Source organism: Solanum lycopersicum, chromosome 9 (assembly GCF_036512215.1).
Source record: "Solanum lycopersicum chromosome 9, SLM_r2.1".
Lineage (NCBI taxonomy): Eukaryota > Viridiplantae > Streptophyta > Magnoliopsida > Solanales > Solanaceae > Solanum > Solanum lycopersicum.
In genome coordinates this window covers 60,327,247-60,350,640 of record NC_090808.1, presented here as the reverse complement: position 1 = coordinate 60,350,640, position 23,394 = coordinate 60,327,247, and the positions used below count along the sequence as shown (strand labels likewise).

At 31.5% G+C, this 23,394-nt stretch overlaps 2 protein-coding genes and 1 long non-coding RNA gene across 4 annotated transcripts; 2 read left to right on the top strand and 1 right to left on the bottom strand.

The window, feature by feature from the left end:
- Positions 1-444: 444 nt before the first annotated feature.
- On the top strand, positions 445-1,446 carry LOC109121110 (uncharacterized). Its single transcript, XR_002028496.3, has 2 exons — positions 445-689; positions 1,255-1,446. It is a non-coding gene; the product is annotated as an uncharacterized lncRNA (long non-coding RNA).
- A 17,224-nt stretch (positions 1,447-18,670) lies between these two features.
- LOC101261154 (non-specific lipid transfer protein GPI-anchored 16-like) lies at positions 18,671-20,590 on the bottom strand. Its single transcript, XM_004247135.5, has 4 exons — positions 20,079-20,590; positions 19,954-19,980; positions 19,498-19,629; positions 18,671-19,036 (listed from the first exon to the last, which is right to left on the bottom strand). Exons 1-4 carry the CDS (start codon positions 20,434-20,436, stop codon positions 18,789-18,791), a joined length of 765 nt encoding a protein of 254 aa, XP_004247183.1. The 5' UTR covers positions 20,437-20,590; the 3' UTR covers positions 18,671-18,788.
- A 946-nt stretch (positions 20,591-21,536) lies between these two features.
- Positions 21,537-22,824, top strand: LOC101261742 (non-specific lipid transfer protein GPI-anchored 5). 2 transcript variants are annotated; one of them, XM_010328084.4, is made up of 3 exons: positions 21,537-21,979; positions 22,269-22,379; positions 22,487-22,824. In XM_010328084.4, exons 1-3 carry the CDS (start codon positions 21,658-21,660, stop codon positions 22,612-22,614), a joined length of 561 nt encoding a protein of 186 aa, XP_010326386.1. In that variant the 5' UTR covers positions 21,537-21,657; the 3' UTR covers positions 22,615-22,824. The 2 variants fall into 2 exon arrangements, with proteins under 2 accessions (XP_010326386.1, XP_019071027.1); XM_019215482.3 differs by having other exon boundaries at positions 21,574-21,979; positions 22,266-22,379.
- The last annotated feature ends 570 nt before the right edge of the window (positions 22,825-23,394 follow it).

The window sequence follows — 23,394 nt, the reverse complement described above, 5'->3', positions numbered from 1 at the left end:
TTACGAAGAAATAAAGTACATTTTGCAAAAAACACTTACCGTTTCAGATGTCTCAATGAGTCATCTAATGTTAAAAGAAATTAAAGTCACTTCTCGTCATAAAAACATTTGTTGTATCAAAAGTAATATTTAATAGGAGTGTACGGTGTGCCAAATCAATTGTTGCCAACTATTATTGAACATATGGATGGAGTATTTAATTAGTGATCAAAAAATATTGTACGAAATGTCGCTTTTTCTAATTTATGGAACACAATTCTCATGACTCTTTAATTTTAAAAATGCTAGTTTCCCAAATCCAAGGAAATCCACAAAAAAAATCCTTACTTTAAGGTATGTCCTTCGATTTAAATGGTTGAAAATTCCTATAAATATTCAATCTCAATATGCTCAACAAATCGTCCCAAGTAATAAAACAAAGGAAATCAAATAGAAAAAAAAAAAGCAAAGCAAAATCTATCAACAAAAAATATTAAAAACATTAGCATTCTTGAAAAAAATGGAGGCAAATAAGCTTGTATCAGTATTTTTAATGTGCATGATTGTATTATCAGTTGTTCACGTTTCCAAGGCTGTAACTTTCGATAGCTGCAACGAAAATTGTCAAAAGGATTGCACTTCCAATGGCCATGGCTCCACTTATTGTGCATTGAGATGTGAAACCGATTGCGGCTATAAGGCGCTGAAAGGTATTTATAATCTACATAAATTTCATGTATAAAGAGTATTCATATCTTTTGCATATATTAAAGAGTATCTCGGATATATTTTAATATTAATCGAATACATGTAGTTCGGATACATTAAAAACTAACTCGAATAAATAATATGTAGCTCAAATTTAATAAAAATGAGCTAAAATATATTAAATACTGACTCAAATATGTTAATATATAGCTATAATATATTAAATATATTAGGAGAGAAAGAACAGATTTTTAGAAAGAGGAGGAAATAAGGAAAAAATAAGATTGTATATTTCAGTAAATTTTCCTTTTTACGTGTCTCGATTGTTCATGTATTGGTCTTTTAAGATTTTTATGCACCTTTATTGTTATACGAAATCATTAGTTTTAAACTACAAATATTTCAAATAAATTTAATTTATCAGAATTAGTGTAGGTAATATTTGGTAATGGAGGAGCGTTTATTATTATTATTATTATTATTATTATTATTAATTTGTCCACTTGTATTCAAACTATTTATTTATGTTTTAAAATTTTTTATTTTTTTGTGTTGTATTTTTAACAGGTGAATTTGAGAGCCTCACGTCTTGAGCTGGACCAAGAATGTAGGGTATCACCCTAAAAGGAGATAGGGGACAAAGAAGAATAAAATCGTGGAATTTATTTTTTAATTAAATCATTCATCAATTTCATTTTCCACTACCATTGTATAATGCTCAGAATTAAATAAAAACAAATTGATTTTTGTATATTTAAATTTTCGTGTCTTCCTTGAGTTTATTGCGTTAAAGTTCAATTTCCATATATATATATATATATAAAAGATTGATTTTACTAAGGTTTCTTGTGGAACAATAAACTGACTGGACGAGCGAACCTCCTTTATTTAACGTGTCTCACTCTCAAATAGAGTATCACGTGCTACAATATTACTTTAGTAATGCTACTAATACTATAGACTTGGCTTTTGGATGTCAATTGATTTCTCACATTTTGTTTGTTCATTCTATAGAGCGCTACACTAATAGGGATAGTTATGGAGCGGGACAGGTAGTAAGTAGTACTTGCATAGCAGGGCAAATTATGGCTTTTATGAGGCGAGGTTGTGCGGGTACAAAATACTTTTTGAAAGAAACTTGTGGGAAAGGGTGGGTACGTGGGTTGAGAATTTTTCTTTTTCAAACTTAACTAAAAGAGGATAAATTACTTTTGATTTACTTATTTCTATTATCCCTTATTATTTTTAAAAATTTCCAAATTGTCTTATTTTTTTAATATATTCGAGCTGCATATTAATGTATTTGAGTCAATATTTAATGTATCTGAGCTAATTTTAATGTATCTCAGCTACATATTAATGTATCCAAGCAAGTTTTTAATGTATTCGAGTTAGTTTTTAATGTATCTGAGTTACATATTAATGTATCCGAGACAATATTTGATATATATGAACTACATATTAATGTATCCAAGCTTCAATTATTGTATCCGTTTTTTATTTTTATTTTTAAGGGAGCAATGTAATCAGAAACTGTAACGACCTGTTTAGTCGTTTTGAGTAGTAGACTTCAATTCTGGAAAAACTGGCAGAAGCGACAGACCCCACGACGGACCGTCATGGGCACGACGGACCGTCGCAGGGTCTCGTTTCAAAACACTTAGAAAATCTGAAATTGGGTACTGAAAATCGACTCTCTGAACTTCGTAACGGAATGGCAGGACGGACCGTCACAGGCGTGACGAACCGTAGCAGATTATTCAGTGGAAATTGAGTCTCTGACCCTTGCGACGACCTGCAGGACGGACCGTCGCAGGCACGACGGGCCGTCGCAGGTTGCGCAATCCCAGTCTGGGTCGGATTTCTTGATACGTTTTAAGGGACGTTTTTGACTATTCTTGCCTTAATTATAAAGTTAGTGGGTTAACGTTAATAAGTCTAATTACTTGGGGGTTAAAAGAGGTAACCTTAAGTTAATTAGTGGGGCGTTATTGCCATCTTTTATTCTTAATTATATGTTAATTAGGGTAAAAGAAAGAGGGTTGGAATAAGAAAAATAAGAAAGAACATAAAGAGAGAGAGAGAGACGAAGAGGATAGCAAGGATTCTGAGAAGATAGTTTGTTGATCGCAATTCTTCGGTGGAGGTAGGTTATGGTTTTCATGCTATTCGTAGTAAACTCTTAATAGCGAATGATATGTGTTAGTAGTATTGTAAACCTTCTATATGCTTAATTGTATGCGTGCATGAATGATGTGATTATGTAATTATGAATAAATAAGCATGATGAAGTTATTGAATCCCAAATCTTGAAAAGAAACCCTAATCTACTTTGTTAATGATGATGCCTTGGTATAAAAGAAGGCTTGATGAATGAAAGTAGTGAGATTAGGGGGCCGGGTGCCACATTCCGGTACCATGATAGTATATGAGGATCGGAGTGTCACGTTCCGACACCAGGATAGAATATGGATCGGGTGCCACGTTCCGGTACCAGGATAGTATATGAGGATCGGAGTGTCACGTTCCGACACCAGGATAGAATATGGATCGGGTGCCACGTTCCGGTACCAGGATAGTATATGAGGATCGGAGTGTCACGTTCTGACACCAGGATAGAATATGGATCGGGTGCCACGTTCCGGTACCAGGATAGTATATGAGGATTGGAGTGTCACGTTCCGACACCAGGATAGAATATGGATCAGGTGCCACGTTCCGGTACCAGGATAGAATATGGATCGGGTGTCACGTTCCGACACCAGGATAGAATATGGATCGGGTGCCACGTTCAGGTACCAGGATAGTATATGAGGATCGAAGTGTCACGTACCAACACGAGGGGAATAAAGATAATGAATCTTGAAAAATGTTAATATACTCAATCTAATGAACTGAATTCCCAAATAAGTATGATGAGGAGGCGTGAGTCCTCATTGATGTGCTTGGTGTTGTAACCAAGGGTTATGGTAACTATAAATGCTGCATGCTAAGGATATTAGTTGATTTTATGATATTGCTTAATATATATTGTTTTCTATTTTGAGTTGGCCGATGATATCTACTTAGTACCCGTGTTTTGTACTGACCCCTACTTTTATTGTTTTCTTCTTGTTTATTTGTGGAGTGCAGCAAACGTGCCGTCGTCTTCGACTCAACAGTAATTCAAGCCAGTCTTACTACATCGGAAATTCAGGGTGAGCTAATGCTTCTAGCTTGGACTGGATCTTCTTCTTCAAGTCTCGATGCCTTGAACTTCCGGCATGGACTAGCTTCTTATGTATTTTTAGCTTCTTAGAATACTCTTAATTTAGTAATTTGATTATAGATGTTCTTGTGATGATGACTTCCAGATTTTGGGGAATGATAAGTTTTGAGTTATAGAAGTTGATTATTGATTTTTATTAATGAGTTTAAGTCTTCCGCATTACTTTATGTTGATATTATATTGAAATGTTAAGGTCTAGATTGGTTGGTTCGCTCACACAGGAGGGTAAGTGTGGGTGCCAGTCGCGGCCCGATTTTGGGTCGTGACAGAAACTTATTAGTAGGGATAGACTGTAATTTCATATTAAAACTATGGGACATATATATATATATATATATATATATATATATATATATATATATATATATATATATATAAAGAAATCCCTAGGCCCCCCTATGTGACACATCCACAAACCAACATATCCTGTTAATTTACACTTTATTTTCAAAACTAGCATTCCCCTTTCACGAAGAGTTACGACTTTTATGAGAAGTTGTAACTTTTATGAAGAGTTGTGATATTTCCGAAGAGTTGTGACTTTCCTAAGGATTTGTGACCTTTCCGATAAGACACGATAAATATTTGTTCAAACTACCTTTTGATGTCTATAAATAGAGGAATTTCCTCTCATTTTAAAACAACGAAATTTTTTTAGCTTCTTCTTCTTCTTCTAATCAATTAAATATTTATGTATTTTGCTTATTCGAATGACTCGCTGACATCATTGTTCTTATTTCACTACATTGGTCATGAATCAAAACGTTCTATCGTGAGAGGATATGTTCCTTTAAATCTTGGCTATAGAGGAGAATAGTTTCCTTAAGGGGACACTGTGCAATCAGTGAACTGGATTTTTTTCATTCTGTTTCATTCTATTGTTATAAATCTTGATATGTTTTTTTAAAGTAATTAATTTATGTTTATGTTATTAAATGTTATTTTTAAGTACATGCTTGAAACTTTGTTGTTTTTGTTTTCGTAAAATTATTGTTATAAGTATTTGTTAGTACAGATTAAATAACAAATGTTAATTGAGTGTTTAAGCAAGTTTTCTCTATCGAAATGTTTGACTGACAATAAAAAAGCCCTGATAGATCTCCAATTTTTTCATCAACAATGTAGTTCCTTCACATTCAAGGATGAAATTTTGTTTCTTTAGAAAAATTTCCTCAGAATTAATAACTTTGCCTGCCAATATTTTTTTGTTTTTATATTGTTATCTATTTTTACTAAATTTTATCAATGGATATTATGAGTACTTTAAGGATTGAAAGTTGATTGAAATGTTAGTCAATTTTTTGAGGTATGTTTTTTCAAAATGTAAGAACTTTTCTGGTTAGAATGATTTGTATCATCATTGAATATCTCATGGTTACTTCCTTTAATGTATGTTTTTTCTCGCTCTTTTATTGTCTCCTTAAAATTGTGTTGTTATTTTTCGTTTTGTATGTATATGATCTCACTTGGACAAAATTTTTGTCCTTGTAATGTTTTTTCTTTTTTTCCCTTCTCATTCAGCTCTTCTAAATATTTTTTATGTGACTTATGACTATTTTCGACAAGCTTAATTTGAATAATATGAAACAAAACATGCTCTTAATAAAAGTAATATCTTAAGCTACAAAAAATATGTCTATTGACATAGATTTGTTATCTTTCATGTACCAGGTCATTGTTGAGCGTTTTTGAGTTGTCTAGATTGGACTCATATTTAAATTTTTAATGTTCGAGAATATTTCTTTAACATGAGACTAGACTCCAACATTTTGATCTACTTGTACTTTTATATAATGCAACAATTAGACATACATATTTTTGAAAAAGTCATAAAGTGACATTGCTGAAACATCTAGAAGGACCTTCAAAGCAACAGTTTAATGAGTAATGAATTTCTAAAAGGGTCAACAATATTATTTTGCTATGACAATTCCAAAGTTATTTTTCTCCTTCGTTTGACCTCAAACAAGTAGATTGTCTGTAAGAAAATTTATTTATGATGTTGTGGTTTTCATTTTTAATGGCCTTAATTTATTTATAACTGCTATTGATTATAAAAAAATTTCACATAATTTTTTTCTCAGAGAGAGTTACTCTAACAAGAAAATTATCATATTCTGTATTTTTCATGTACAAAATAATAGAGAAAATGATGTTTAATCGCTAGATAAAAACATCACTCAGTTTTAACAAGACAATTATATCATCAAACATAATTAGAGGTGTCAATATGGGCTAGCCCACCCCATCCGAGCTAACCCATACAGACTGACAGTTTATGGGTCAGGCCGGGCTAGCCTATTTTTGATGTGGGCCATAAAATGACCGGCCCAACGCACATGTAAGTGGGCTATAGGCTTGTCGAGCCAACCCACTTTTTTAAAAATTATATTTTTTAAATTATTAAATTATAAATTATAGTTTTAAAATATTATCATAAATATCGACAAAACAATATGATATGATGCTAATGTTACTACTTGTTAATCAAATCTACAAACAAAATTAGGGATAATTTCAGAGAACTCTCTCCAAGTTTTGCTCTATAACACTCACCTCCCTTGTGTTTATAATATTACGTTTATCTCCCTTATTTTTATTTTCTTGTAACCATTCTTTGAATCTATTTAAAATTAATATAAATCAATTTAAATTTGACAATTTTACCCTTATATATGCAAGTTTAGATCCAATTTTTAACGATTTATCTCTATTTGTTGGATCATATTTCTTTTTCACTCGTCAAAATGTTTAACTAGAACAAAATCTGATCGTTCTTATCAAATTTCTCTCTTGAGGAGTTTATTTTTATCTTCTAGTTAAATAAATTGTTGCTGTAAAATGATGGGTTATTGTAGAAGAAAAGTCTACGTGAATTGATAAAGGTGAAATGGATATTAAGAGTTAATATTTTGTGAAAATGGTGAATCAGGTCAAGTGAAGATTTTGATCTTTGTTTGATTAAAAAAGAATATATATTTGTGTTACTTTATTTTTAAAATGTTTGATAAATAATTTATTTTATATAATATACATTAATATGAAGAAATTAATATAAAAAGAGTAAAATTGTCAAATCTAAATTAAATAGATCTAAAGAATGATTACAAGTAAATGAAAATAAGGAAGGTTGACGTAATATCGTAAACCACATGGGAGATCAGTGTTATAGAGCGAAACTTGGAGGAGGTCTCTGAAATTATCCCATAAAATTATCTTTATAGTATTTATTAAGTTTTTTTCTAAGAAAAAGTATAAATATCTAAATAGAAATATTAACCTATTTCTTTTGAGTTTGGACTCTCTTTAATTTTAAATTTTAATATTATAGTATATTTTTTCATTAATTTTTATTGGCCCACGGGCTGACCTTACCTATATTTCTCCAGCCCCACAAATCAACAGGTTTATTCAGACCGGGCTAAAAAACTCTTTTCTTAAATGGTCTCCAAAAATCTTAGCCCAACCCTATTAAATCCCGGGTTAGGCCAGATCAGTCCAACGAGCCTAACCAATATTGACGATTCTAAACATATTATTATGATAAATTATGTAAAAGATAAAAATGATTAGATATCAAGATATGTTTAATCATTCACTATATATTTACTATCTATTTACATTCAAATTATTTAATTTATGTTGAATTGTTCTTGAAACCTATTAAAATTTACTCTCTCTCTCTTTTTTATTTTATAATAATCGATTATTGGAAAGGTTGTTAAAAAGTTTAGAAAGATTATTTCATGCCCGTGCGAAGCGTGAGTAAATTATCTAATATGAATATACATTTTAATTGTATGTGAAATGTAAAAAGACACGTGTGTTTACTTCTTCAATTTTATATAAGTTTAAGTGTCTACTTATAAATATTTAAATTTGAAAAATATGAATATACTTAAAAGGATAAATTACCTATATACACATCTTTATTTTTCATAATTTCTATTATTCCCTATCATTTAAAAATATTTCTAAAATTCCACTTTTTCCTTTCAAACCCATTGTTCCAGATACATGAAGTTATACACGTTTTTCTTTCTATTTTTACTCCTTATTTCACTCCCTCAACCTCTTCCTATTTTCACTCACTATATCTTCCTATTTTCACTCCCTCAATCTTTACTTCCTTCATTTTTCAATTTTCAGATTTAATTCTCTCTATTTTCAGTAATATCTCTCCATAATTTTTTTAAAAAAAACTCAAGTTTTCGCTTTAAATTTTTTCCCCAAAGAATTACCGGATTCTCCTCCATTTTCACCTTCACAATATACATAAGGGAAAGGAGATCCTCTTTTGCTAGTGAAACTACATTATGAAATGAAGAGAAGTAGTCTCTACCAGATGTATCATTTTATCATGTATCAAGTGTTACTATGTATCTTCTACGGTTTTTTAAATTTAAAAGAATATATTTTCGTACACAATATCAAATTATATTAGTGATACATTTGTAAGCAAAGCACACATGATCGAGCTTTAAATCTATTGTTTTACAAATTTTCAAAATCCCTCATTTTTGCGCATTGAATTAATATATCAGTGCATCAGATTAATGTATCTCACGAATCAGATTAATGTATCATGTATAAAATGTAATGTATCTTACTTAATGATTAATGTATCAGCGCTAAAAAATTTACGTATCATAACTAAAAAAAATTAATGCATGATATATAATGTATTTTTTTAAAAAAATAAAGTGTTCAAATTTATACTAGATATATATTATACATAACAATTACCAAACAATAATCTATCGATCTCAAACTTAAAATCTTATGGGTAACACTTACTCATTTAATGTATCTAGTAAAAATATAATATTTATCAATTCAATCGAAAGGATCTTTGTGATCTCAAACAAAAGAATATACATAAATAATAATATATCATGATCTAATTTTTTAGTTATGATACGTAAATTTTAATTTATACTAAATGTATCTGTGACATAACAATTGCAAAATAATAATGTATTGATCTCAAACCTAAAATTTTATGAGCAACACTTTCTTATTTAGTGTACCTAGTAGAAATACAACACTTATCAATTTAAACTGAAAGGATCTTCATGATGTATCTTCTCAAAAAATTTGATAATTTTTAATCAAAATTGAAAGAATCTTCAATGAACTAGGAGAATAATTTTAAAATTCAAAATTTTCGTCAATTTTGAATGAAAATGGAAAGGATCTTCAATGATTGGAGAAGAATTTAGAATCTCAAAATTTTCGATAATCTTGAATCAAAATCGAAAAAATATTCAATGAACTTGAAGATTTACAAAAGAAATCGTTTGTCCAACAACAATTCCATACAATCCTTCATAACTCATCCCGCTTTTCAAAATTTCGACAATTTTTTTTTATGAAATAGAGAGAACGATGAACAAAAAGAAGAAATTTAATTTTTTGATTTTTTTGGGTTGTTACATTATAGGATTTTGAATTATGGAATCTTAATTTAATTTTCAGTTTTCCCCCTTAATTAGTGGAACAAATGGATACTATGAGATTTTAAATTGATTTTACAGTTTTTTTTCCCTTAATAAATGCAACACCGGATCCTTAATTATGTATCTGAAATGTCTAAAAAAATATGGAATTTATGTAATTATAAAAATAATAGGAATAAAAGGTAATTTAGATTTTACACTATGATATTTATGTAAGTTATACTAATTAAAATACATATTTATGTATTATGTTTTGTTTTAATCTGGAATTTCTGCCCTTATATTAAACCCTAAACCTTCGAAACAGTCTCCGAAAATTCATCAATGGCTAATGCCAATAACTTCCCTACTGATATCACCATTAATATACTCCTAAATCTTCCTAGAAAATCACTTGTACGGTTCAAATCCGCTTGCGAATCATGGCATTCTCTGATTGAAGATGATCAATTCACCAAGCACTATTGTTGAATTATTGAAAATCTGTAACTAAATCTATGAAGATGAAGAGAATAGAAGATGGAGAAGATGAAGAAGACGAAAGCTCATTGAGAAAACTGTGTATTGTATATTGCAGAAAAATTAATTACAATATTGGTTTGTTACAGCATATTTATAATGTGACTAATTATATCTAACTACCTATCATGTGCAAGTTAAGATGCTAACAACTAATTTCTAACTAACTTGATAAAAGACTAACTAACTCACTAATTATATTTACTTCAACCTATTCCTATTTCATCACTCCCCCTCAAGCTGGCAGGTGCAAAAATGTTAAGCATTCCCAGCTTGCCAACTAAATGTTCATGTTGTACTCTTGGAAGCCCTTTTGTCAATACGTCTGCTGTTTGATCCTTAGTTCCCACATGTTCAGTCTTTACTAACCCCTCTTGAATTTTCTGCCTAATAAAATGACAATCAATTTCAATGTGCTTTGTTCTCTCGTGAAACACAGGGTTTGCAGCAATTTGCAATGCAGCTTTGCTGTCACTGTAAACTTTAACAGGTATCTCAATTCCAGCCTCCAATTCTTTCATTAGAGTTGTCAACCATACTATCTCAGCTACTGCACTTCCCATACTTCTGTATTCAGCCTCTGCTGAACTCCTAGACACAGTGGTTTGTTTCTTTGACTTCCAAGAAATCAATGAATCTCCAAACTTGACCAAAAAACCTGATACCGACCTTTTTGTATTTGGACATGATGCCCAATCTGAATCACAGTATACTACCATAGTATTAGATTTATTTCTACTCATCAAAATTCCAAGACCTGGCTGTCTCTTGACATATCTGATTATCCTCATTGCTGCATCCCAATGAGATTTCTTTGGCTGCTGTAAAAATTGACTAAGAGTTTGTACTGAGAATGCTATATCAGGTCTTATTAAAGTCAAATACAATAATCTTCCAATGCCTCTTTGATACTGTCCTACATCTTCTAACATGCCATCATCTTCCTTTCCAGTAAGCTTGTCTAACTCAATTGTTGTCAACTTCTCATTTATTTCTAATGGTGTCCACGCAGGTTTAGCTCCCCCTAGTCCTGTTTCTGAGATTATCTCTAATGCGTATTTTCTTTGATTGATTAATATTCCTTTCTTTGATCTGCTAAACTCCATACCAAGAAAATATTTCAAATTTCCTAAATCTTTGATCTTGAATGCTTTGTGTAATTCTTCCTTGGTCCTTCTGATCAACTCCAAATCATTCCCTGTTACCAACATATCATCCACATAAATAAGGATGATCACAGTGCTTTTACCTTCTCTTTTTATAAACAATGAATGATCCAATTTGTTCTGTTAAAATTGAGAATGCAGCAAGGCTTCTGTTAACTTTACATTCCATTGTCTACTTGCTTGCTTGAGCCCATACAAGGATTTAACAAGTCTACAAACTATAGACTCCCCCTGACTTGGAAAACCTTGTGGCAACTGCATATATACTTCATCATGAAGATCCCCTTGAAATGCATTATAGACATCAAGTTGATGAATATGCCAGTCATGTTGAGCAGCTATAGATAATACAGTTCTCACAGTAGCAATTTTGACAACTGGAGAAAAGGTCTCATTGTAATCAAGACCTTCCCTTTGATTATATTCTTTTGCCACAAGACGAGCCTTAAACCTTTCTATGTCACCATTGGCCTGAAGTTTAACTTTATATACCCATTTACAACCTATAGGATGTTTCCCTTGAGGTAAAGAGACTAAGTCCCAAGTATGATTATCCTGCAAGGCTTGTATCTCAGCATTCATAGCATCTATCCAACGAGGGTCTTGTGAAGCCTGTTGATAAGTAGATGGCTCAACCACAGTGTTCAACATACTCAAAAAACTATAGTGTGAAGCTGACAAGCCTGTATAGGACATATAGTCTTGTATGGGATATTGCACAGAATTCCCAGATGGTGCAGTCACATAATCTGTCATCCAGAGAGGTCTATAGAACACTCTTTGAGACCTTCTTGGAGGATTAGAGGAACTATCAGTAGAAGGTATAATAGGAACCTCTACTGAAGCAACTTCTACTGAAGTAGGCATCATATGTGCATCAGAATATGAATCAGATCCAAGAGGAGGTGAAGTAGGACAAACATGTATATCAGGATTGATATTATAAGAGGATGGATCACATGAATAATCATAATCAAAAGAACAATCATCATCAGATGTAGAAGAATATTGAAAAGGAAATGTGAACTCTCTGAACACCACATCTCTATTTACAAAAAACTTCTGTTTTGCTATGTCGAAAAGGATATAACCTTTAGAGACAGATGAATACCCCATGAAAACAGCTTGTACAGCTCTACTTGCAAACTTATCACCTTTTGGTAAAGCACTTGCATAACACAAACATTCAAGTACCCTAAGATGATCTAACCGAGGCTTTCTCTTGAACAACATTTCATAAGGAGATTTTCCTTTTAATACAACTGATGGCAGCCTGTTAATAATATATGCAGATGTAAGAACACAATTACCCCAAAAACTATTAGGAATATGACCTTGAAACTTTAGAGCTCTTGCAAACTCTAGCAAGTGTCTATGCTTCCTCTCAGCAACTCCATTCTGCTGAGGGGTATATGCATAAGTTTTCTGATGAACAATCCCCAAATCTTTAAACCATTCAGCTAAATCAAAATTCACAAACTCCCCACCATTGTCTGATCTCACAGTTTGAATCTCAGCCTTGAATTGTGTTTGTAGCATCTTGAAGAAAGATCTTAAAATAGGCAATACATCATTTTTAAACTTCATAAGAAATACCCACGTGACACGAGTGTAATCATCAACAACAGTAAGGAAGTATTTATTTCCATCAAAAGTAGGAATGTTATGAGGTCCCCATACATCCATATGCAATAGTTGGAAAGCTTTACATGATTTTGAATCACTATTTTTAAAAGCTAATCTGGTATGTCTAGCTAAGGGGCACACATTACAATTCTCAATAACATCTTTACAATCACCTAATTTGCAACCAAGTATCTCCTTCATAGTTGTGCTGGAAGCATGTCCCAGTCTTTTATGCCACAACAGTATGTCAGTATTATTCAAACTATCAGCACACTCCATTTTTGTGATTGTATTACCTGCAACTGCTCTTTTTGTGGAATTCTTAGAGTTCATGAGATAAAGTCCATCCTTCTCTCTACCAATCCCCTTCACTTTCCCAGTGGAAAGGTCCTGGAACAAACAGAAATCAGGATAAAAGGATACAAAACAACTCAATTCCCTAGTTAGTTTTGACACTAATAGAAGGTTGTACTTAAAATCTGGAATAAAAAACACATTGCTGATTTCATCTGTATTTGTAAGCTTGTATTTCCCTGTGAGTGAAACTAAAGTCACTCCTCCATTTGGCAAATAAACCTTCTCACATTTCTCTGGATTAATAATCTTAACGTCAGACAAATTATCCAAATATGCAGTCATATGGTTGGATGCCCCTGTATCAATTATCCATTTCTCTTGTTCTATATTAGCCATAAAAGAATGGATCATACCTGCCATATTCACCATATTGGCATGAGATTTTTCTTCATGTAGCAATTTTACTATCTGATCATACTGTCCATTGTTAAATATTGGTGATCTCTGCATATTCCTATCATTAGAACTATTCTCTGTCATCTCTGCATCTCTCTCTGTATGAACATTATATGCTGTATTTTCTTGTCCTACTTTCTTCTTGTTTTTGAAATAATTTTGAGGATATCCTATTAGTCGATAACAATTGAGCTTTGTATGTCCCTTCATATGACAATGATCACATTGCAACACCCAATTTCTTTGTGATTTCTGATAACCATCTCTCTTACTAGCAAGAAGTGCAGCTACTTCATTTCCTTGTCCCATGATAGATGTGCTTGCCATAGTTCTTTGGCTTTCCCTTTCAATAAGCATAGAATAGGCTTTGTTGACACTAAGTGTAGGAGTAGTCATTAGAATTTGGCTTCTCGCATGATCATATGATTCATTAAGTCCCATTAAAAATTGCATTAGCTTTTGACTCTCCATATGTGCAACAAAATCCTTGGATTTAGGACAATCACAAGGATTGGGAACCATACTGTCGAATTCGACCCATAAATCTCGAAGTTTTGAGAAATATACTGAAATATTATCTGAACCTTGCACAATTGTTGCTATTCCTTTGTGCAACTGATAGATCCTTGATGCATTGACCTTGTCAAAACGCTCTCTTAGATCTTCCCAGGCTGATCTGGCATCTTTGGCATATAATATTCTTGTAAGTAACTCCTTTCCTACTGAACTCATAATCCATCCCACTACGATTGCATTGCAACGATTCCATTGATGATTAAGTTCTTTATCAAAACTGTCCACACTCAAGGTACCATCGATCAATCCCAACTTGTTCTTTCCTAACAGCTGGATTCGCATCGCTCGACTCCATAATGAGTAGTTTTCTGATCCTGTCAATCGTATTGAGATGATAGCAACTCCAGTAGTGTCTGAAGGATGAAGTTAAAGTGGATGATTATGATCAATGTCAGTTTTAGACATTGTTAAAGATCAAATCAACAGAAAATCTCAACAAAATTACAGAATTCTACAAAGATGATGCAGGATCTAACTCATAATCATGAGTTTGTGCTCTGATATCTAACTACCTGTGCAAGTTAAGATGCTAACAACTAATTTCTAACTAACTTGATAAAAGACTAACTAACTCAACCTATTCCTATTTCATCAACTATTATTATTATTACCTGAACCAAATCATGAAGGCCTTGAAAACGGAACGAGACTACTCGATTGACGACAGGATTATTGATCCTCCTTCCCTAATCAGTCATCAATTGACCTTAAAATTCATCAATTCTAACATTAGCATTAATGGAGTTTTTCTTCTAGTTGTACCATTGCCTGACAAAATCCTTTTCTGGAACCCGGAGAACCTCAGTGAATCAGCATCAATCTCACACCGTTTTCTCTAGGAGAACGAATTTATCTCGCTAAATTTGCGTTACCTTTCAGAGCTAAGCCTTCTAATCCTTGTTGGAATAAGATAGACTATCTGGAAGTTTCCAGTATGAATGAGTCGTGGAGAAAAATGTTAAGAGTCGAAGAACCAGGTTCTGTTTTTCTAAAAATCTTTTGTGGTGATTTATGATTCGAAGACTCGAGAATTGAATGAAATAATCAAATCCAAACGGAAATTGAAAGCATTTGGAATCACTTTTGGTTGATCGAACATATGCAGAGGCTTTAATTTCTTCTAATGATACTCTGTATTAGAAGTTAAATTATTTTTCTGTTTCTTTTTTGCGGTTAACTTTTCTTTTGTGTCGATAGATTAAAAAGTGTTTTATATATTGTTGGATTAGTATTTTACTTGATTTGTTAAGTTGTTTTATACTCATTCCATTGTTTCATTATGAAGACTTAGATTTGTTTAATTAATAACGCAAGTGTTTTCATAGACTAATCCTCCTTGATACCCCTATTTCATATTACACTTTGCATCTTTTTATGCAGATTTAGACCCATAAGCATGTGACTCCGCTTAATTTATTTAGTATTGAGATTATTTTAAAATATTTGTATTTTAGAGACTCTTATATTTATGACATTATATTCTAAATATATATTAATTTATGATTATGAGACTTTATTTCATGATATATCAACATGATCATTGTTGTATTGTATTGTATTGTTTCATTATATACCTACAATGTTTGATTTGATTGTTAGTTAAAATGTATTGTACTATATTGTTAAATTTAGTTGTTACCTAACAATGAAAATATCTATTTTAGGGAATAATTAATTTGGTGTACTTTCATTGTTATTAATTTCTTTTATCAATTATATCTTTATATAAAATACTATTTTACCGTTTACCTTAATTATTTAAATCTAGTCAAACCTCTTACCTTAGAATAATTAAGGATATTTTAGTAAACTTATAAATTACTACATTACGATACAATTAAAATGTTATTAAACACAACAAATAATACAGACAGTCTAGCCAAACCTCTTACCTTAGAATAATTAAGGATATTTTAGTAAACTAATAAATTACTACATTACGATACAATCAAACCATATAATTAAAATGTTATTAAACACAACAAATAATACAGTCTAGCCAAACATTGTATTTATCATACGATTCTATACAATACAATACAAACATTGTTTCTATCATACAGTACATTACAATACAATAAAGTACATTATAAAATAATGGATACTAATGATCCAAACAAAGTGTAAGTGTTTTTTACATTTACTTTTTCACTTAATAACTGAAAATGAAAATTTAAACTGAAATGAATAAAAGAAGGGGACGCTATAATGGAAATTAGGATTAACCAAACCCCAAAATATAAAGTGCATTATTATTTTGATTTCCAAAATTCCATGTAGAAATACTAAAAGTTTAATAAGATACAAAGAAAATAGAAAAGTGTGACTAGCAAGGATAATCACAAGCACAAAATGGACCTTCAAACCCAATTTGATCAATGCATTGACCACCACCTCTTGGCCCAAATTTTTTCTTGCAAAATGGTAAACATTTTGGCTCAACTTTGCCATGGTCACACAATATTTCTGGATGTATTTGGTAGCAAGTTTTTGATTCAACTGATGGAATCATTGTTCCAACTGCAAATTTTCAAAAAGAGTCAAAGAATGAGTATTGATAGTTGGAAATCTTAGGGAAATATACTAATCGCAAGTACTTATATATGGAATTCTCATAAATTGAGGCGTGTCAAAAGACACTTTCCTTAACGATATATATATATATTTCATCCGATATGAGTATTTTTATGATTCAACAAGCATAAAATTAGAAATCAGAAACTAATGATAGCGCGTTGATCGATGTTAGAATTGTAAAGAAATAAACTAAAGATCTTTTAGTACCAAAAAATAGAGCAACAACGATAAGGACACAAGTCAAAAGCTTTGGCATTATTCTTTCTAGAGATAACATATTATGAATTTTTAGTCTTTGGTAGAGTGTATGTATTTCTTTGCTCTTTGAATGATCAAGCTAACAAAGAGTGTGATTTTATAGCTTCCAAAATAGCTAATAGAGTGAGATAAAATTAAATTCTTAATGATTAAATTTTGAAAATAATTTAAAATATCTAATTAGATTCTAAAAGATAATTTGTTAATTGCTACCTTATATAATTGTTATATCTTGTTTTCAAATTCTTTATTGTCTTGATGTAATTTTCAAATGAATATAATTCCGACCCCTTACTAGTTATACTATAACATGGAAAAAATTTTCTTTAATATCTCAAAAGTAAGGTTTATATCCATGAAATATTCCTACATTTAATTAGCAATTATGGCCTTCATTATATGAAATTTTCCATTGCCAAAACTTTGATATTTCCTTCCTTAAATAGCATTGATTGATTATTTTCTAACCTTACTTTTCTTTTAAACTGAATATATATTTGGCTATTAATCTTATTAATTAGCAGATTCTTCTTAATTAGCTATAATAGTCCTTTGGTTGTTTATATTGGGAAAATTGTATATAATAGCAAATTAATAATCTAAAATAAATAAAGTAGCTAGGGTTTGATTTAATTGTGCTCCATAGCAAACGTTTGCAAAAAATTGTCAGGCGCCTCTCTCCCAAACTTCTCGCTCGCCACTCTCCTCCAATCTCTCGCTCGCTTCCTTACTTTTTAAACAAACACAAGTGTATAAAAATTGTTTCCAATTGTATAAAACATAGAAAATTGTATAAATACACATATTTTTGTTCCTCTCTCTCCCCTCTTCCAGATCTCGCTCGCCACCCTCGCCTTTCTCACTTATACAAACCGAAACGAAATGTATAAATTGCGCTTCTATTTGTATAAAGCGTGAGAAAATTGTATATACACATGCAAGTACATATATTTTAGTCCTATACACTTATAATTATACAATAAAAATATACTCCCCTGCCCAATTTCTTTTGTCTTTCTCTCTTTCTCGTTTTATACAATTTTCAAATTGTATCTAATTTCTCTCTTTCTCGCTTATACGATTCGATTCAATTGTATATTCCTTGTGAAGTCTCTTTTGTCTTTCTCTCTTTCTCATTTTATACAAATTCAAATTGTATATAGTCGTTTTATACACTTATAATAATACAATACGTGTTATACACTTCGTTTTTATACAGTTCTCTGCCCAAGTGTCTTTCTCTTTCTTGTTTTATACACTTTGTTTTATACAATTTGTTTCAACGCTATATGTATATCGAATTATACAGTTTCTATGTTAACTATGGAGCGCAATTATGCAAACTTTGCTATAGCATACAAATATAAATTTTTTATTTGTATTTGTTATATGTAAAAGTTGCTCTATTATATTTCGAATTTGGGTCAGTCGAACTGGGTTGGTCAGAAATACAATATTATACAAAAAATTGTAAAAGGTATATGCTCATATACAATAATATACAATTGTATACACTATTTTCAAGAAATTGAAATTTGGTGAAACATCGACAATTGATTTCTCTCAAATGACAATATAAAAACTCCTGAAAATTTGTGGTGAGGTAGATCTAGTGATGGACTATCATCCCTAACAAACGAGACATCATGAATCACAACAATATTTGATTGGAAAATATTTTGAAAATTAAATTTACCAAAAGTAGTCAATAGCAAAATATTTACTACAATAATCAAAATCTCCGTTATCATAGAAAACTTGTGTAATAAAAATATATGATGTAAATCAAAAGTCTAAACATGACAAATTTCCTTTGATGGGTGCAGTAGCTTACATATTTTTTAGTGCATAACATAACCTTTGTAATACAAAAATTACAATAGTGGAATAGGACACTAATTAAAACAATATTAATGATTTGTCAACAAATAAAGTTACAAGTGCAACAAGCATTAGCATAAAAGGGGATGAGAATGAAGAAATATAAGAAGATGCTGAAGTGTTTTGGGGTTTTTGAAGCGTCGTCTTTGGTAGTAAGGAAGGTTTTGGTGGAGATGCCGCCGTCGTCGGTTTTTCAATGGTTGGTTCATCATCTTCTATAGATGGTGGATCAACTTCTGGTGTTGGTTCTGCTGATGCTTTGCCAACTGAAGTAAACAATTAAGTTGTGCCAATTCAGTAACAAACTAAAACAATGTAGAAGCTAAAAATGTTTTAGGAGTAAAACGTTACTCACAGTAACGTATATCAACCTAACGTTGTTAGTTTTTCAAAAATTTAAATATACCCTAAAACGTTACTGTGAAATACGTTTATACTTATTTTTTAAAATTTTAAAAAAATATATTATTTTATATAATGACTTAGTTTAGTAATTACTTCTCTATCTGTGCTCAATTGTGTAGAATTCTTAATTTTTTTTGTTAGGTCTGCATGAATTTCATCATTTTAAGATGAAGAAAAAAGAGTCTGACATATATACTCCTCAATTTTGTTTCGTTACATAAGTGACTCACATATATCCTTATTATTACCAAAATGGCAAAATTGAGGGTATATCATGCCCTTTTTTTTTTTTCCTAATATGAATATAGTTGGTTAGAATTACCTCGTGAACCATGAGGAGCAAGAGAAGGAGGAAAAGCAGCAACTCGTTGGTGGTGAGGAGGATGAGCAGGAACGTGATGGTGAGGAGGAGGAACAGGAACAGGAGCAGGTGGTGGCGCGAACAAAGCAGGACCTGCCATGTTAAATTAAATAGCAAGTTTCTCTTGTTAATTGAAAGAGAGAAAAAAGAACTTATTTCAATGAAGTAAAGAGAGAATTTGCAACATTATATTGGTTACCCTCATTTGAGTTAATTCGTCTTGTGACTATCATTAATGGTAAAAATAGAATTTCAAAGTTTGTTTCTAACTATAGAAATGCGTGATCCATAGTCATTTTAAGACAGACTAAAACGAATAGAATGTCACATCATTGAAACAGAATAAATAATAATTTGAGATTGAGACGTAATTGATGCTAATAGGTTCCATTGCATGCATTGAAAGCTTTAATGTACCTGGAGATGGAAGAGGAACTCCAGAAGCTGCAAAAGTAAACAAATGAAGAAAAAAAATTGAGAAAATTTGTTCGTAATTAAATCATACTGTACCATAAAGCACGAATGCATGAATAAGTACTTACCACTGCATTGGACGGGGACACCACTATTACAAGCTTGAGGAAGTGAAAGTGCCAGAGTACGAATGAACGGTATCGAGACAGGAACATTCCCAGTAACAATAAGACATATACAATCAATGCTATCACTCATTGATGATTTGAGTGAATTGCAACAATCTTCAGTTGGTGAAGAGCCATTTCCACTGCTTCCAGTAAGGTAATTTAAACAAGGAGTGAAAGTACTAATTATTGAACTCGTACATGCTGTGTTTATTTGACAATTTACAACTTTGAATGTTGAAAAACTTAGTACAAGAGTTAGCAAAATAATGTCATGTACTGATTTAGAAACTTTCAGATTTTCCATCTGTTTGATCATTCTTCTATGATATGAATAAGGTTAATTTTTCATATGTGGATGTGAATGAATAATTGGTAATGATTTTATGGTTTATATTTAAATTTCAGTTGGAGGAGTAAATGGTAGATTTGAAAAATGTGGCTTGGAGTTAAACCTCTTTGACTCTTAGTCTAAAAGTTGGCTTTACCATTTTTTGATGTTAATAGAAAGATTTGGTGTCCAAGTTAGGTAGGACAGTTATACTGCTTATAGTATCTTCAAATTTCAATCTTCCAATCTAGAAACTCATATTGGACTTTTATTTAGTTCACATCTTTAATTTGCACACACTTTAAAAATGTTTTTTTGCTTTTACGATGAATTTTTAATAAATGCAATACATTTAGGAAAAAGACCTATCCGAGGTCAAGATCAAGATTATACAGGTTATGTTATAATCGATCCTCGATAAACGAGGAATCGGACCCTCAAAACCCTGCGTACTGCAATCAAACACACACCAATCGACGTTTATAAAAAATTCAAGCAACTAAGGTTCACATTGCTCTTATGATTTTGTAAGACCAAAAATGGTTTCCCTTATTTTGCTTGTTTTGAATTTATCTGCCAATAGAAAATGTAGAACACCTATAGTTTTTTTGAAAAATACGTTTTTTTGTAATATTAAAATGAGTTTGTTTTATTAGATTCCCTAAGTTACCTTTTTGTTTTTAATACTTCATTCAAATTCGTACCGTATAGGACCACATTCATAGGAAAACACTGTATAGTAAGAATTTTTATTATCCAGAGGTCTAACTTGAGAACTCTATTTAAAAAGAAGCAGTTTTATTTACTGCATCACATTTTTGATTGCTGACTAAGGTGTTATTGTTATTTTTTCTTGTTTCAAAATTTTTTAGCCTACAATTTAAGAAGATCAAACAAAAAATACAAACAAACATAAGAACTAGGCATTATGTTGAGAGGAGTAATCTAGACCATATAACCCAATACCCTACTTAAGTTACACTTGTCAATGTTACAAGCCAAGTCTAATTTTCTATTAAAGTGTTTAGTTATGAAATTATACATTTTTTTTCCTTATTAGTTTGAGTTGGCCAACCAAACTACCTATCATTTCTTGTTGTTTAGTGCATAGACTTTATCTATTTGAATCACAACTTTTTTTTCTCCTTCAGCACTCAAAACTTGTAAATTCTCAACCAACAAACTCAAACTTCCCTAAACTTAAAGAAAATGGCATCCAAAGTCATGAATATTCTATCTCTAATCATAGTTATAATTGCCCTATTTTGGAGTAAGGGTGAAGCTCAATCAAATTGTATGACTACATTAGTTGGATTAGCACCATGTATGAATTATGTTACTGGAAATTCATCCACTCCATCTTCAACTTGCTGTACAGCCCTCTCTAGTGTTGTTCAATCCAATCCTCAATGCCTTTGCTCTTTGGTTAATGGTGGTGGTTCTGGTCTTGGAATTGCCATAAATCAAACTCTTGCTCTAGCCTTACCTGCTGCTTGTAATGTACAAACTCCTCCACTTAGTCGATGCAATGGTAAAGTTTCAAGCTTTAATCTTTTACGCTAAATTGTCAGAGTACTAGATGCGGAATCTAGGATTTCTAGAACATGATTGAACATCGAAAGAATAAAAAGAAAATGTATTTAATTGGAATGGATGCATCATTCAGTGTTTTTTCTAATAGCTTTAAGCGAAATGGTCACATACTTTAACTTGATGTCAGAGGTCTTAAGAAAAGAATTAGGCGAGTTACTATTAGAAGTTAAAGTCATCTAATAAGTAATAACTCTCTATTTATTTGTTTTTGCATTTGCAAAAAGCAGCAGCAAATGGACCAAGTGCTTCAGTTCCAGCAAGTTCACCATCAGGTTCCCCTGCTCCAACTGGTTCATCTGATGAAACACCAGAAATCCCAGCAACTCCATCAGGATCAGGTAATTCCCGCGAAAAAAAAAAGGACGAAAACGGAAAAAGAATTAATTTTTATCTATTTATGTGATGTTATATATATAAGTAATATCTTATGCCAATATATTTGCAGGTTCAACAGGGTCCAAGACAGATACTTCAAGAAATGGATCATCAAATGCAGGAAGCAGCAGCAACATCAAAATTTCTTTTACTTTAATGGGATTTGTACTCTTCATTGTATCAAGTGTTTTGGCTTAGCTTGATTTGGAGTTTAATTTTCTGTCTCTTTCTAGCTCAAGGAGACTCATTCTTATTGAATCATTGTTGTTGTGAATTTATTTATGTCACCTTTTTTTTTTTGGGTCTAGTGTGATTTGTTGCAATTTAGTAGCTATTTCTTTTTTTGATTTATGCTCGGAGAGCTTGTTGTACCATCATTTGTTTTGAAATAATTATCTCTTTGATCAATCAGACGATGTTTTTCCTTTACCTCTCCGTAGGAGCTTTCACTCTTTTTGCTCCTTAGGTGAGTCGAACAATCACAGTGAAAGTGTTAAAAAATGACAAAAGTCTCACATCGATGGTTAATGAGATGGGTGGACTCCTTATAAGGCATGGACAATCCTCCTTCCTTTTGAGCTAGCTTTTGGAGTGTGAGTTAAGCCTAAAACCTAATTTGACAGTGGATTATGGAGAATCGAACTCTCACAAACAATGTAAAAATTCAGATGATTAATCAACTGAACTATTAAAATTTACCTTGGTCTATTTCAATTTACCAAGGTGGTTCTCTATGTACAAATATTAACCTCTTATTTAAGGTTACTTAGGTTTATATTAAAGACTAAAGTTTCTAAAATACAGACATTGTATAACATAAGCAATCAAGTTTAAAACTTGTTTATATGAATTGAATAGCGGTTTTTTATTTGTGCATGTTTAGTTCTAACACGAGCGTGGAATAATCTATTAATAGTTTAACTGAGGAAGAATGAGGTCAAGTTTGAGCTTCTGTTGAACAAAGTCTCGATATGATTA

Bases quoted from the DNA above. Each gene is read 5' to 3' on its own strand.
- LOC101261154 (XM_004247135.5), bottom strand. From the start codon at position 20,436: ATGATCAAACAGATGGAAAATCTGAAAGTTTCTAAATCAGTACATGAC. The intron at 19,981-20,078 runs GTAAGTACTTAT...TTACTTTTGCAG, and splicing joins TGTCCCCGTCCAATGCAGTG to CTTCTGGAGTTCCTCTTCCA. The intron at 19,037-19,497 runs GTAATTCTAACC...TGTTTACTTCAG, and splicing joins TGCTCCTCATGGTTCACGAG to TTGGCAAAGCATCAGCAGAA.
- LOC101261742 (XM_019215482.3), top strand. From the start codon at position 21,658: ATGGCATCCAAAGTCATGAATATTCTATCTCTAATCATAGTTATAATT. The intron at 21,980-22,265 runs GTAAAGTTTCAA...ATTTGCAAAAAG, and splicing joins TCCACTTAGTCGATGCAATG to CAGCAGCAAATGGACCAAGT. The intron at 22,380-22,486 runs GTAATTCCCGCG...ATATATTTGCAG, and splicing joins AGCAACTCCATCAGGATCAG to GTTCAACAGGGTCCAAGACA.